This window comes from Nothobranchius furzeri, chromosome 12, assembly GCF_043380555.1.
Source record: "Nothobranchius furzeri strain GRZ-AD chromosome 12, NfurGRZ-RIMD1, whole genome shotgun sequence".
Classification (NCBI taxonomy): Eukaryota; Metazoa; Chordata; class Actinopteri; order Cyprinodontiformes; family Nothobranchiidae; genus Nothobranchius; species Nothobranchius furzeri.
In genome coordinates this window covers 22855538-22870508 of record NC_091752.1, presented here as the reverse complement: position 1 = coordinate 22870508, position 14971 = coordinate 22855538, and the positions used below count along the sequence as shown (strand labels likewise).

The 14971-nt window shown below is 39.8% G+C and overlaps 1 protein-coding gene across 2 annotated transcripts; it reads right to left on the bottom strand.

Moving 5' to 3' along the window:
• LOC129166764 (inhibitor of nuclear factor kappa-B kinase subunit alpha-like) lies at nt 1-13765 on the bottom strand. 2 transcript variants are annotated; one of them, XM_070542475.1, is made up of 5 exons: nt 13687-13765; nt 2101-2236; nt 1784-1984; nt 1456-1558; nt 1-291 (listed from the first exon to the last, which is right to left on the bottom strand). In XM_070542475.1, exons 2-5 carry the CDS (start codon nt 2200-2202, stop codon nt 215-217), a joined length of 483 nt encoding a protein of 160 aa, XP_070398576.1. In that variant the 5' UTR covers nt 2203-2236; nt 13687-13765; the 3' UTR covers nt 1-214. The 2 variants fall into 2 exon arrangements, with proteins under 2 accessions (XP_070398576.1, XP_070398575.1); XM_070542474.1 differs by lacking the exon at nt 13687-13765 and adding an exon at nt 2315-2494.
• Between the last annotated feature and the right edge of the window lie 1206 nt (nt 13766-14971).

The following is a 14971-nucleotide window of genomic DNA, read 5'->3' as shown; positions in this document are numbered from 1 at the left end:
CAGCACACATGTGGACCGATGGCAACACCTCCTTGTAGTGTATTTTTTCAAACAGGAAATAGGAGCGGAGTTAAGACTCTGGTTAGGGCTGACTTGCTCTTTAAGTTAAAATGTTGTATCTAGTGCCGTTAGGCATGGGCGGCACCAGAATGTGGCGTGGGGTTGCTAAAGCAATGGCAAGCTTTGGCTAAGCAGCGTCTTAGGTAGTCTTCCTTCAAACCACGTATGTAGCTGACTGCTTCCCCCCAGACCTTCCTGAGAGCAGACGCAGCTGTGTCTTTGTTTCCCTGACTGAGAAAAACAAAAGATCAATTATGTTATATTTATTTGGATACTACAACCAAGTAATTTATAATCAATTAATATAAGTCATCAGTTAAGCCAAACTTCTTAAAATCGGATGATGTCCTGTCATCCACATCTTTTAAGGACAAAAAAAAAAAGTACAAGTCAGCTGGAGAGGAAAGTAGCTTCACACGGCCGGGTTTGGACTCTTATTTCCTGATATTTAGACATCTCGGATTGGATAGCAGCAACATGACTATCACTGACTATTTGCTTTGTAACGTTGATGTTTAATCTTCACAAATAACACAAGTCTGAAGGAGTTCTGCTGTGTGGTGGAGTTGCTAATGCTAACGGTTAGCTTCTACTAGTCGAGACCTTCTGTGCTGTTTCCTGGATGCTAAACAAACAGCCTTTCCCATAACGAGTCAAGATGGGTGAGTCCATGAATGTTAAGTGACAGTGTGACAGAGATCTGTCAGGTTTTTTTTAAATCCTAGAGTTTCACTGCCTTTTTTCTATCAGAAGCTAATGCAGCAGATAGGTGTAGGAGACTATTTTCATGTTCAGTCTGCATGAAAAACTCATAGTGACTGATTATAATCAGAAATAATACTTAAAAATGTTTTTGGTGATTCACACCTTTAACATCTCAAGCTATTGCTTTCAAACTGGTTTCAGTGGTTACAGAAACTGCAATAAACCACGTTGGTGGTTCAGGTGGGAACACTAGTGGGAGGTATCTTCCTGCTTTACTGTGCCGGCAGCTCACATAAAGGCAAGCAATTAGCTTTCGCAGTTGGTCGTTGACCATAAAAAAACTAGCAAGAAGAATGAGAAGTTAGAGAGCCTGAAAGTCAAAGAAAAAAATTTCTTTGGAGGCCAAGCAAAGTGCTAAAACTAAAGTGACCATCGACACGGCCTACACTAGTTAGTTTCGGTTTAAAACCATCTAAAAAAAGTAGCAAAGCCCTATTTTTTTCTCTGTTTCCAAACTGCTAATAATCATGTATTTATAAAAACAAGCAAAATACAACATCGTTATCTGGAAAGGCTGCAGCAGGGATGTTTACAACTGTTGTAATTCTGCTTTCAACCAGTAGGGGAGAAGCGGGAATCGTATGAAGTGTTAATTTAATTAGAAACTCAGTTTAGCGTTAAAAGTCTCACCTATAAAGTTAACACTGTCTGGAAGACGCCTGGCAGTCAGTGGTCCAGAGTACTTGGTAAGGCTCTTATCAAACAGGAAGACTATGAAGCTGTCCCATCCACACTAACATAACAAGATACATGAACAGAATTATCACTGCAGTTACTTAAATGTGTTTAACAAAGGTTCATGAAACAATTAAAACTAAAATTTCATTTATTACGCTGATAAGTATTTGAACAAGTGAATAATTATAATGCTCTTATATTAGTTACTTCTAATTTAAGAGCAAATACATCAAATCAGATGGTTTAGGTCATGTTTTTGTCTGTTTTGTTTTCTACATACTAAACCATCTGGCAGACACTGAGCTGGTGGCCAGCGTGGATCCAGAGACATTCCCGACTCCTGCAGAAGCTCCTGACTCAGTGGTGGGATGTGTGCCTGGGTTTGAGTCTCCAGACGAATCTGCAGGGAATGCAAACTCTCCTCTGTTCCCAAAATCATGGAGTGCAGCTGGGCAGAAGTCATGTCCAAGACATGCATAACCTAGAAAATCACATGCAAAATGAGAGGTTGGCCTTGCATGCGGGTCTCTTATCTTGGTGCTAAAACATTCCCAACAATTTGGTTTAAATGACACAAACAGGACTTGTATAACTGACCTTCATATTGAGAATACTGTGCATAGCGGTGAAGCAGTGTGGCTTGTTAGTTTCTGGATCAAGACCTCCACCACGTAAAGCAGGATCCCATAGCAGCAACATCTGAAGAAGACACTCAACAAGTTCCAGCAGAGGTCTATAAAAACACACACACACACATCAGCACAAACAGGTGGCACACTAGTGTTAAGCTTTTCTGACTTGTTGGCTTTACTTGCTGAGATTGTTAGGATACGGCAGTTGCGTCAAAAATCGAACTTCACCATTCATGTCTTCTATTGCCATGATGTCTTTAAGACCCTTGTTTTTTACTTTACTTGTCCTGTAAAGTAGTATTTCAGTCATGTGGAGAAACAAATCTACTAATTTACAGATTACAAATGCTTTTATGACCAAATGGATGTTCATCAGCTCTGCCAGCTGTGCAAAGACAGGGTTCCCAAGCGTCCTGGAAAACCCGGAAAATGATAGTCCAATTTTCCAGTCATGGAAAACACATGGAAAATAGGGGGAATTGCAAAATGTCCTGGAAATTTTTGAGTTGTCCTGAAAAATAATTTTCCCTCCTTGTGGATAAACAAACGGATTAAACATTTCGGGCAATATTGGGCTGTAGCGCTTCTCCTTTCATTTCTGCATCTAGCTGGCACAGTGCCCCACATGATGCTTCCAACCAATCAGATTGCATATTCCCCTTCAGTTCCAGTTCCACTTCTGTTTTTCCAACTGTCTTTTTTGCTAGATTTACAGATTTTTCACCCCTAGATTTATTTCTCCAAAGAAGGGCCAAAAGTAGCGACTCGGTTCACGAGTATTGCTTTATCGCAGTTTATAGAGTGAGAGGTTTTTCTCCTTCTCTCTGTTGAGTGACAAAGGAGCAGCGGAGAGCTTTTGTTTTTTTCACTCATGCGTTGAGACGAGCGAACATGACGAGAGCTTCGGGATAGCAACGGATAGCAGGTAGTCTACCGGACCCGCGCTCCACTCAGTAATTCATACTAGTTCTATCGTCTGACAGCAGAAACAAAAATATGTGAATGAGAAAAATGTCATGAATTTGATTTTATCAAAAATACTAAGTATGTGCTCAGAGGACAGAGCCTCAGCTGTTCATACTGTTTTTAGCTAGCTACACAGACCGCAGCCAGGTGGCAGTGAGAACTGAAGACTGGCATTGTCATTTGAACAAAGTTTTTAACGTAATTAAATTGAATTCAACACAGCTAAATTAATAACTAGAATGATTTTAAGTGGTAACTATATATTTATCATAGTAATGCTACGTACAGTCGAGACAAAAAAGGTAGCAAACAACTACAATTACTTATCTCTGAGGTAGAAAAAAAATTTTTTTCAGGTCCAATATGTCTGTGGTGTTAGCGGGAGATATTAGCCTAGTCATCTACCCTGAATCTTGTTTCTGGATGACTGGACTAACCTAAAATGACCAATACTGGAACAACAAAATGCAGTTTAACATCAGGCTGCCGGCAGGAGGCTCCCGGGTCGACCCAGGACACGTTGGAGAGGTTATATCTCCAATCTGGTCCGGGAACGCCTTGGGGTCCTGCCGGAGGAGCTGGTGGAGGTGGCTGGGGAGAGGACGGTCTGGAGCTCCCTAGTTGGGATGCTGCCCCCACGACCTGGACCCGGATAAGCGGAGAAAGACGACGACGATTTCAATCAGCACAGTGAATTAACCTGGTTCAGTTGCTGAGCAGAACAAAAACATGACATGGAGATGACTTGATGATGCCACAATGTCGCATCTCTGGTATGAACTAAAGTAGAGAATAACTTCTGTTTTAGTTGTGTTGCATTGCAAGTAGAGGAAAGCAGGTGGGATTGTGAAAGACAAAAATCTTTCCACAACTACATTGTCAAAATAACGGTATAGGTAGGTACAATATCATATCTGTTTCTAAATATATCGGGATATTGGCAAACTGTAGTTATGATAACTTGACTTGTACACTGAAAAAAGTCTTGAAAATGTCCTGGAAAAGTCCTGGAAAATAATTTCAAGAAAAGAGTGGGAACCCTGAAAGAGTGTGCACAGCCTGCATCAAAGCTAAAGGTGGTTGTGTTAAAGCTCTCATTCACTCATTATTTCAATAACGCCCCTTCCACATGAAGGCCAGCTCCACTCCACGCAGTCAGCCTCAGCCTGGCCAGGTTAAATATACACACCCTTCCACACATCCTTAGGAATGTGGATGTGACCGAGCATATGGGCAGTCTCCAAAATTGGAGCAAAGATATCAGTGATGTCATGAGCGCATCACCAAGCACATGGGCGGGGCAAAAGACACGCTGAGAAGTCCGCTGTGTCTCCCTTAAACAAAACAAAGACAGACATGAGCTGTGTTGCTTTTGGAGACTGACTTTGATAATGCATTCTGCTCTGCTGTATCTGTTCTGGCGCAGCTCAAGTCCGGCAGCGCTGTATGTGTGTGTGTGTGTGTGTGTGTGTGCTCGTCAGAGAGAAACTTTAGACGGCTCCCCCTAATGGTAGGCATGAATTTGAGCTGGCCAATCAGTCAGCAGTGGGTGCCTTGGACGACTTCAGCCCGAAGCAGACCACCTTGGGAAGAGGGCTGAAAAAATGGCCGGTTGAGCAAGGAATAAATCCAGGCTATGCAGGTGTGAACACTTCCTAGCCCATCTAGGCGGAGAAGAGCCGTTGCTAGTGTGGAAGCCCTATACGTCTGCTGTGGTCTCTAGTATAAGTGAATGCCTCGGTAGCCGTTCTCAGTAGAGAAAAAGCTCTGGCGTTCCTGTTTCAGGAAGTAGAAGTTAGCCGGGTGAGTGGGGGGCAGAAAATGGCAGGATTTGAATTGTTACTCATTAATATTCATGATATTGAGACATCTTGCTTCTGATTGGCTAACAATTCTCAGGTTTATTTGCTGGGCTGGTGAAGGTGCAGAGTGCAGGTGGAGGCCCCATGGAGGCAGGCAGGTGAACTCAAAAAGGCTTTAATAATGAAAACCAGGATAAAACAGTAATGTGGGACTAAACAGGAAAAACAGATTAATAAATGTTTCATGAATCTTTGGAACTATACAGTCTTTTAAATTTTCCAATTGCTTTTGGTTCCTTTTTTAGCTTTGCTTTCATTTAAAAATTCTTTCTGAGTAAATGAAATGAAAAGCAGGTTTTTGAGACTGAATAAAAAAGATGGAGCCATATGGTTTGACAGTTTCTCTCATCATTGTGGTTACTGACTTTTTGTACCACGGCTATAGCTTACATGTTTCAAATAGTTAAAAAACGGAAACACAACGCTTAGAAAATGTAAAAGTCAACAAATGAACTAATTCTGGGTAATGATAAATTGCTTGTATTTGATATAGGGCCTTCTAGTACCCCCCCCCCCCCCCCCCCCCCCCCAAAGACACTTTACAACACAATCAGTCATTCACCCATGCACTTTGGGGATGTTTTCTTTCACATTCACACCTTTCTGTCAAACTACATCATTTCCGTCCTCCTTATCGTCAGTCCTCTCACGTTTCCTGTTTCGTTACCCTGTTTGTGGTTGCTAGAAGTAAAAATAGAGCAGCTGCAAGATGCAGGCTAGCTTATATATCTATTTTTTTCCTTTGTAGGTTTAACTTTAGGTTTTATTCTACCGGTTTGACCATTTTTGGGTTTAAAACCACAAACATCATTTGTTCCAGGAACATGCCACCACTCACTGCCTCAGAGCAACTTAACATAACAAAGTTACAAATCTGGAGGTAGCGCCAGGTGACCAAGAGAGCATTTTTAATTGTTTATTCATGAAATGATGAATTGGTGGTTTGCGTTTGGGGGAATCCAGAGTCTTTCATCAAAATGACCAAATTAAACACTTCAAATTACAGCTGGGTTTTCCCGACTTGTGAAACTAAACAGCTGAATGGCCCACAGTTTATCTAGAAGCTGGAATCATGTCTTTACCAATCCCAAAAAGCTCAAGTCCAAACAAAAAAACAGATAAAGAATAGGAAATATGAATAATCCTTATTTACTTACTTTATTTAAAGAGAGGACAATGCAGATTTATGAACAGCAATACAACTGTAAATGTGCCAGATTATAGCCTTAGGCTAATTTCCATCTGCAGTCCTCTGGCAGGTTAATGTTAAAAGAGATAAGACAGACAACAATATACATTTAGAAAAAAAACCAGGAACATATTTTACGAAACAGACAAGAGTAAAAACAAATAAAAGTGTCATCTATGATTGCATCTTTGAGTTTCCTGTAGACACAGTTTCAATTGTCTTTTGAAACTAACAAAACTTGAGCTTTCTCTCACTTGAGTAGGAATGCTGTTCCAAAAAGTCGAGCCCTGGAATGACAGAACATTTTGAGAAAATGTTGTTTGCCTACAAGAGGGAGCTCACAGTCACCTCTGACTGTAGCTCGAGTTACTCTGGAAGAGTTCATGTGTGATTTTTGAATAATAAAATCATTCAGTGGTGGATGGGCTAGATCATGAATAACTTTATAGACCAGGCAAGCAGATTTGAAATGTTTAAAATCTTGAAAACTCTGTAGAGAATATTTATCCAGAATCGGACAGTGATGATACAACATTGGCTTTTTGTCCAGGATTTTCATTACCCTTTTATAGCTATTGAATAATGCAGGCGTTAAAACTGGAACTACACTGCAAAAAGTGATTTCTAACACAGTGAAAAAAATCCTCATTTTTTTAGACATTTTATTTTATTTTTAGTCTAAAAAGAAAATAAATTCTAAGAAAACTAGCAGTACTTAAAATAAGGTCAATTTAAAACCCAGCCAATGGGGTGGGCAAAAAGTTGCTTAGCTAGAAATCATAAAACTAGCAAAATAATCTAATTTTAGATTTATTATCTAGTTTTAGGAATTCTAACAATGAACTTTTGTTTATCCCATGCACCGATTTTTTTAAAATTTACCTTAATTAATGTTATTTTCTAGAAAATAATTTTTTTTCTTTTTAGACTAAAAATGTGATAAAATGTAAAAAAATGGCTTTTTTAAACTTTCTTATAAATCATTAAAAAATGTTAAACATTACAGATGAGGTAATGTTTGGGGTGATTTTATGTAAAAAGAAAGTTCCCAGTCCAGCATGTTAATGACTGTCGACGGTTTATGAGCTAAACCTCGACACACGAGAGGCAACATCGCCTCTCCCCCATTCATTTCAATGAGACATGCACGACAAAGCGATAATCGCTGGTCTCCCTCGTGGTAAGCCAGACACGAAAATTTTGTATGTGAAATTTTGCGCTCGTGCATGTGTCGTGCACAGACGAGCCAGCGACGTGATCCCAGACAGTTGAAAAGTTTCTACTTTTCCTCGCTGTTGCTCAAACAAGGATCAACCAGCGGAGGTTTTATTAAAAAGAAATAAAATGGCCTGTATTTGATATAGCGCCTTCTAGAGTCCTGGAACCCCCCAAGGTGCTTTACAACACAATCAGTCATTTCATTCACCCATTCACACACACATTCACACGGTGGTGGTGATGAGCTAAAATGTAACTACAGCTGCCCTGGGGCTCACTGATGGAGGCGAGGCTGCTGAGCACAGGCGCCATCGGTCCCTCTGACCACCACCAGCAGGCAAGAAGGGTTAAGTGTCTTGCCCACGGACATAACGTCAGTGACAAACTGAGTGGGGCTCGAACCTGCAACTTTCCGATCATGGGGTGAGCACTTCACTCCTGTGCCACCGTCGCCCACCGACTGACCATTATTGACTGACCAATGAGCGGACAGGATGCTTCTCAGGGCTAACATGAAGGAAAAAATAATACTTGCCATGTAGGATTTCCCAAAGCTTTACAGCATGTTTACAAAAGAATATAAAGATCTTCACAAAAAGGCAGTGGCATGAGAAATTGTTGGTGAATTGGTTGTTGGTTTGGTCTCAGAGTCACCATTTATTTTTTTATTTGGGATGAGCCCATTCATGTATCTTAAAATTTTTTTATAGTAAAATCAGAAGTAACACTTCACTCTAGCAAAACCTTGTGAGACTTCACATCTACTGCTTTTTCAACCCAACATTGCCTCCAATCTGACAGCCAATCAAAACAACAGAAGACTTGCTATTGGCCCTGGAACAGAGCTCGTCGCTGGCTTTTGCTGCTGGCCGCTGCTGCATGCCACCTCCCGTTTGTCAAGTTTTCAAAGCAACAGCGAAAAGTTTAGTTGATCGCAGTCGTTTGTTGCCTCTCGTGTGTCGAACCCATTAAAGGGAAGCTACACTTGTTTAATAAGATCTCCAGAGACTATTGTTGGAAGATGAGATCATTCCTTGTTAGCTGAAGCAACATTTAGTGGACATGTTGCTTATTCATCTATTGCTTTTAAACAATCAGATACCAAGTAGGAATGCAGCTCTGCATCAAAACCCACACACACACAAATGTATGGATGGAATGTGAAAAGTTTGGGAATGACCGGTCATGGGTAATTCCTGGACAGTTGTGTTCATACACATACACCTCTTTCCTGAAATGGGAAGTGTTGGTCATTATTCTCTTGGTGTCTAAGATCGATTTTTGATTTCTGCTCTATTTGCAAAAACTGAACTTATTTGTTCGATTTGGCCACCCTTTTGGCATGCTTGCTGCTTTTTATTATTTTATTTATTTACAAATAAAAAAGTATGAAAAGTAAGGCAGACTGCCATGTGCAGCTCCGCAATTCGCCTAGCCAGCCAGATCAGCCGAATCAACCCTAGCTATCAGTGGGGCGACAGATGTCACAGCCAGATTGCCCTCACATCTGTAAAGCCCAAGATGGCCGAGCGGCATATATAGACACACAAACTAACAGCGCTCTTTGTTACGGTTTCTTCTTATTTTATGTTCATTAGAACGGATAGAATTCTTGTAGATAATTCAACATAAACGTGTGTTGTTGGAAATCGTCGCTAATGTAATCATAAATAAAAGCTAAATCAAGCCTAGAAACATTTTACCCATGAGTCTTAGCAAAATACATGAGAATGAGTCGTGTTCCTATTGGTCCAAACCCACCAATCACAGACTTTAGATGTTTCCCCTCCCTTTAACCCATCCCAGGTGACCTCGGTAAGCCCCTGACTTTAGTTTATAGCAGAAATCGTAAAGCAGAGAGCTCCTTTCTGTGTACAGGTACAAAGCCCAGTGGCGGCTGGTGAAAAATATTTTTGGTGGGGCTGTGCTTTTTTTTTTTAAACAAACTTGTGCTTTCTGAGCTTTGTGCACAACTTCACTATTTCCTGAATTAAGCACAGCTCTTTTATTTCCTGTCTTACATTATTGGACAAAGGAATTAATCCAAGTGTGTCTGACTATTGGCACACTGCCTTGCAGACCAAGGTTGAAAAATACTGCATTAAATTGCACATAAAATAACATGACCATAAATGGTCCACATCCACATTACAGTTTGTGAAACTAACATACTGGAGAATTTCATCACAATAATATTAAATAAACAAGTAAGTACCTGATCTTTTGCATGCTGTTGGTGAAGCTCTGGATGACCCCTGTGATGGAGACAGAGTCAGTGTTCCTCTTCTGCAGCTGGTTGAACAGCATGTCCACATGTGGCATGATCTTGTGACATAATGCCAGCAGAAAGCCGAAATCTTCTTCCTCCAGCATTCTCACAAAGCCTCCTGCCTCTCTCTCAGTGATTGGATCAAAGTCATCCGAGTCTCTGATAATCTGGAAAAATCTGAGGAGGTCATCCTTGTGCTCATACACTGTGTTGACATCTCTCTCTTGGACAAAATGTGCCGGTTCTGATTCACTTCTTCATTGTGTTTCTTCACTGCAAGCCTGTGTCCCTTGTCTCTAGCTGCATGGCAATGTTAGCTCTACCTAGCATAGCTAGCTTCACCGTGTTGTCCATGTGTGCCCGGGATAACTCATGTTTCTTCACCTTCTCAGAAAAATGTTTCAATCCATGCCTCATCTGTCACAGGCGTTTTGATTAACAAACACGGAAAGCAAAATATCGCATTAGCGTGATTGCATCCAGCTAGCCAAGCCTTCCTGGTGTACCAATTTCGGGAGAAGCCTCGTGTGTACATTTTACCTCTCTCCTCCTCCTGCTGGCTTATCTTTACGTCGGGCTGATCTGGTCCAAGCTCTTTGACATTAAGTTTTTCCACCATAGTTCTCCTCTTGAACGGATACTGGAGAAGAGACCAAACTGAATTCAGTGGCTGCTGAGATCCGGTATCCATGCTGCTGGTTGTAGGCGCACTGGCGTCCATGTCTATTACGTCTGCGTCACGACCTTCACGAGTCACGACCAAAAGCGTGCTGGAGTCGAGACTCTCCGAGTTCTACCGAACACCAACGAAAGCCTTTGGCGGTAGCTCTATCGCCCATCATGCTTCTGAAACAACGTAGACGCTGATTGGATACATTCCCATTCCTACCCTTTGATTTTCTTGTCAGCAATTGGACAGCTGGTCCCGTCCTGTTTGGGCGATTGAAACACAGCCCACAGCCTCCACCGCTCGGCAGAGACCAATATATATATATATATATATGTATATATATATATATATATATATATATATATATATATATGATTTGTTTTTGTTACAAAACACACAATTAACTTAGAATATGTGATTATTGTTAATTTTATTTATTTATTTTTTTAAATAAAAGTTAAAAACACTGGGGAAAACTGGGAGGGCGGCGCCCTATCGCCCTCTACTGGCCAGCCGCCACTTACAAAGCCGGTGCTTATTTTCATGTTCTCATCCAAAAGTGATGTTTTTCATGCATTATAACCTTTTATCGTTTTAAAAAAGTTTGACAGATTTGTCCGAAAACCCAACAGCCATGTCTGGAAAAGTAAGTCTGCACTATTTCAACGGGAGAGGGAAAATGGAGTCAATCCGTTGGCTTCTGACAGTTGCAGAAGTGGAGGTGGGTGAAGCTGTTCTGGAGCTTTGCATACTTTTCTTACCCCTCACGTGCAATAAGTGTATTTCATTTGTATTTATGACCACAGTTTGATGAGTTTCACCTGACAACCAGAGATCAGTACCAGAAGCTTCTGGATGGTGAGTTGGTTTTCAGAGACATTCTCAACTTGTGTCAAGCCAGCCTCCAGTTTATTGCCGGTTCCCCGTCTATTCAAAGTATTACGGGAAGGGATGTGGAAACCGGATTTCAAAATAAAACTAAATTTCGAGTCAATTAACAGATTTTTTAAGAACATAATAACATATAATTTAAGCTTATTCACTATTAGCGGCCTGTCAATATCAAGACCATTTTATTTTGGATTTCAGAGTAAAAGCCCTGTGAATTTTCAACTCAGTCTGAAGTTGCCTTCCAAAATAAAGGCCTTTTTAAATTGCCCATATACGACCAAACTTTCAGTGATTTCAAAATGCTCTAAAATGGAAAATTGCTGTTTCCACAGGGTAATTCCACTTTAGATCAACCATATACAACCCCACAGTGAAACCATTTCAATATCAAGTCATTCTGATGTTGCCTTCCAAAATAAAGGCCTTTCAAATTGTCCAAGTTGACCAACATTCAACGATTTCAAAATGCTCCAAAATAGCAAATTGCTGTTTCCACAAGGTAATTTCACTTTAGATCAACAGTAAACAACCCCACAGTGATACTATATCAATATCAAGTTATTCTGATGTTGCCATCCAAAATAAAGGCCTTTTTAATTTGTCCACAATTGACCTAATTTTCAGTGATTTCAAAATGCTCTAAAATAAAAAATTGCTGTTTCCACAGGATAATTCCACTTTATATCAACAGTATACAACCCCACGGTGATACTCTATCAATATCAAGTTATTCTGATTTTGCTTTCAAAAATAAAAGCCCTTTCAAATTGTCCATAATTGACCTACCTTTAACGATTTCAAATTGCTCTAAAATAGCAAATTGCTGTTTCCACAGGGTAATTCCACTTTAGATCAACAGTATACAACCCCACAGTGAAACCATATCAATAACAAGTCATTCTGATGTTGCCTTCCAAAATAAAGGCCTTTCAAATTGTCCATAATTGACCAACCTTTAAAGTTTCCAAATGCTCTAAAATAGCAAATTGCTGTTTCCACAGGGTAATTCCACTTTAGATCAACAGTATACAACCCCACAGTGATACTGTATCAATATCAAGTTATTCTGATGTTGCCATCCAGAATAAAGGCCTTTTTAAATTGTGCACAATTGACCTAATTTTCAGTGATTTCAAAATGCTCTAAAATAGAAAATTGCTGTTTCCACAGGATAATTTCACTTTATATCAACAGTATACAACCCCACAGTGATACCTTATCAATATCAAGTCATTCTGATGTTGCCTACTAAAATAAAGGCCTTTCAAATTGTCAATAATTGACCAACCTTTAACGATTTCAAAATGCTCTAAAATAGTAAATTGCTGTTTCCACAGGGTAATTCCACTTTAGATCAACAGTATACAACCCCACAGTGATACTGTATCAATATCAAGTTATTCTGATGTTGCCTTCCAAAATAAAGGCCTTTTTAAATTGTCCACAATTGACCTAATTTTCAGTGATTTCAAAATGCTCTAAAATAGAAAATTGCTGTTTCCACAGAGTAATTCCTCTTTCGATCAACAGTATACAACCGCACAGTGATACCACATCAATATCAAGTTATTCTGATGTTGCCTTCCAAAATAAAGGTCTTTTTAAATTGTCGATAATTGACCTAATTTTCAGTGATTTCAAAATGCTCTAAAATAGAAAATTGCTGTTTCCACAGGGTAATTCCACTTTAGATCAACAGTATACAACCCCACAGTGATTCCATATCAATATCAAATCATTCTGATGTTGCCTTCCAAAATAAAGGTCTTTTGAAATTGCCCATATATGACTAACTCAACAATTTCAAAATGCTCTTAAATAGATTTTTGCTGTTTCCACAGGATGACTACATGTTCGATCAATAGTATACAACCACACAGTGATTCCATATCAATATTAAGTCAGTCTGATTTTATTTATTAAAATTTGCTGAAGTAGATTTCTTGTCTTTACATATTAATGACACAGTATTTTCTTTGTATTAGTAATGTTATGAAATAGAACCATTTTCATAAAAGTAAGATAGGTAAATCTGTTTATCTTTGAAAACAAATCCCAGAAAAAGGGAACAACTCAATACAAGGAGAGTAAATTGTAAAGTCCAAAAGGTGCAGTCATGATAACATTAAAGGTGCTTTAAAGGTAAATGACAACATCACGGAAATGTGCATTAGATATGTATGAAAATGTTTCGCTGTATTATGTTGCTCAAATTATCACTTTGGTGGAGACAACAGAGTACGTCTTCAAATATTTTGACGCAAGCATCCAAAAAGTCTGTGGTTTAACAGCACAGGAGACAATTCCACGCTTCTTTCTTTGCTTTTTTAAAGACATTGTTGGTCATGTCAAGGCACTGCTCATGGTACCATCTTTGACAGGTGTCACATTGTATCTACTTGAAATCAAACAGACAAGGCAAAAAAAACATTTATACTCAAAGACTTTTACACATTTTTGAGAAATTCAAATACCCTCCAACTCACCCAGTTCATCATTGAAGGTCCTGATCCAAGTGGCTCGGTCAGTGAACACATGGCACAGTTGCTGTTAGTGTCAAAAACTAAAATACAGAATCAAAACACATTAGATAGACATTCGTTTGAAGACCAATTTGTGCATATGTTAAGCTGTGTACTTACAACTTTCTATCGATTAGACAACTGCATAAAGTGCCGTTGTGCACTATAATAATCCTAACAGAATAACACATTTCAATCTACACACATGCACACACATACATTCAAATACATTCTGTATACACACACACACACACACACACACACACACACACATTTTCTCTATTCATCCCCAAACCAACCTGATGCCTGTAGTATCTCCACAGCCATCAGCTTTCTTTTCTCTGCCATTTTCTCTTTTGAGGTTTTAAATTTCATGACGGGAAAATCTGGAAATACTTTCATCACTGCCCGTGCCATCTACAGAGAAATACTCAAAATTTTAATTGTGGAAAAAAAGACACAATTGTACTCAATATAAAATTTCTGATGTTTATAATCTTGCATAAAGAGTATGAAAAACAAAGACCAATAAATAGATTTAAGTCTTTATGAACACCAGGTAACTTCTAACCCTCAGTACAGGGTTGTTGAAATGGACATCGTGGATGAATAAATATGTGATATACCTTGTAAACATAGAGAACAAAGTGGACAGGGTTAAAAACAACACTGCACTCTACAGTAAGGGCCAGAGCCATGTACATTCTTTGAAGCTGATGAGTAACTGAAATAGTGAACATCACTAGTTACTAGTTAATAACACCATATAACACAGTACACAACAGCAAGTATCACAGCCACAACCTAGATAAGTATAAGTAACAGTAGATAGTAAATATTGGTGTCAGCACGGCCCCTGCCGAGAAACATTATCATCTACATGTACTTAAAATTGAGACGTGGGCACCGGCAACTTAGGAGAGTTTGAATACACAGACCATCCCTTGGACGCCATTCAGCATGCCCAGCACAAGTGATGTTGATGTATAGATTGTGGAATAAAATTGAGGTACAGGTGGTTGGAAGGGGACACAGCAGGAATGTCTCACACCCACCTCAGTGAAACAACTGTACGCCAAAGCCCTGCATGTGTGGCGGTGTGATGGAGTGGGAATGAGGAGGGGAGGGAAGTGAAGGCAAAGTAGTCTCTCGTGTGGCCAGGTCCCCCGCTGACCCAAGTAGGCACCCCTAGAAGCCACAAATGCCCATCTGGACGGGGGCCTACATTAGCACCACCACCATGCCCCAC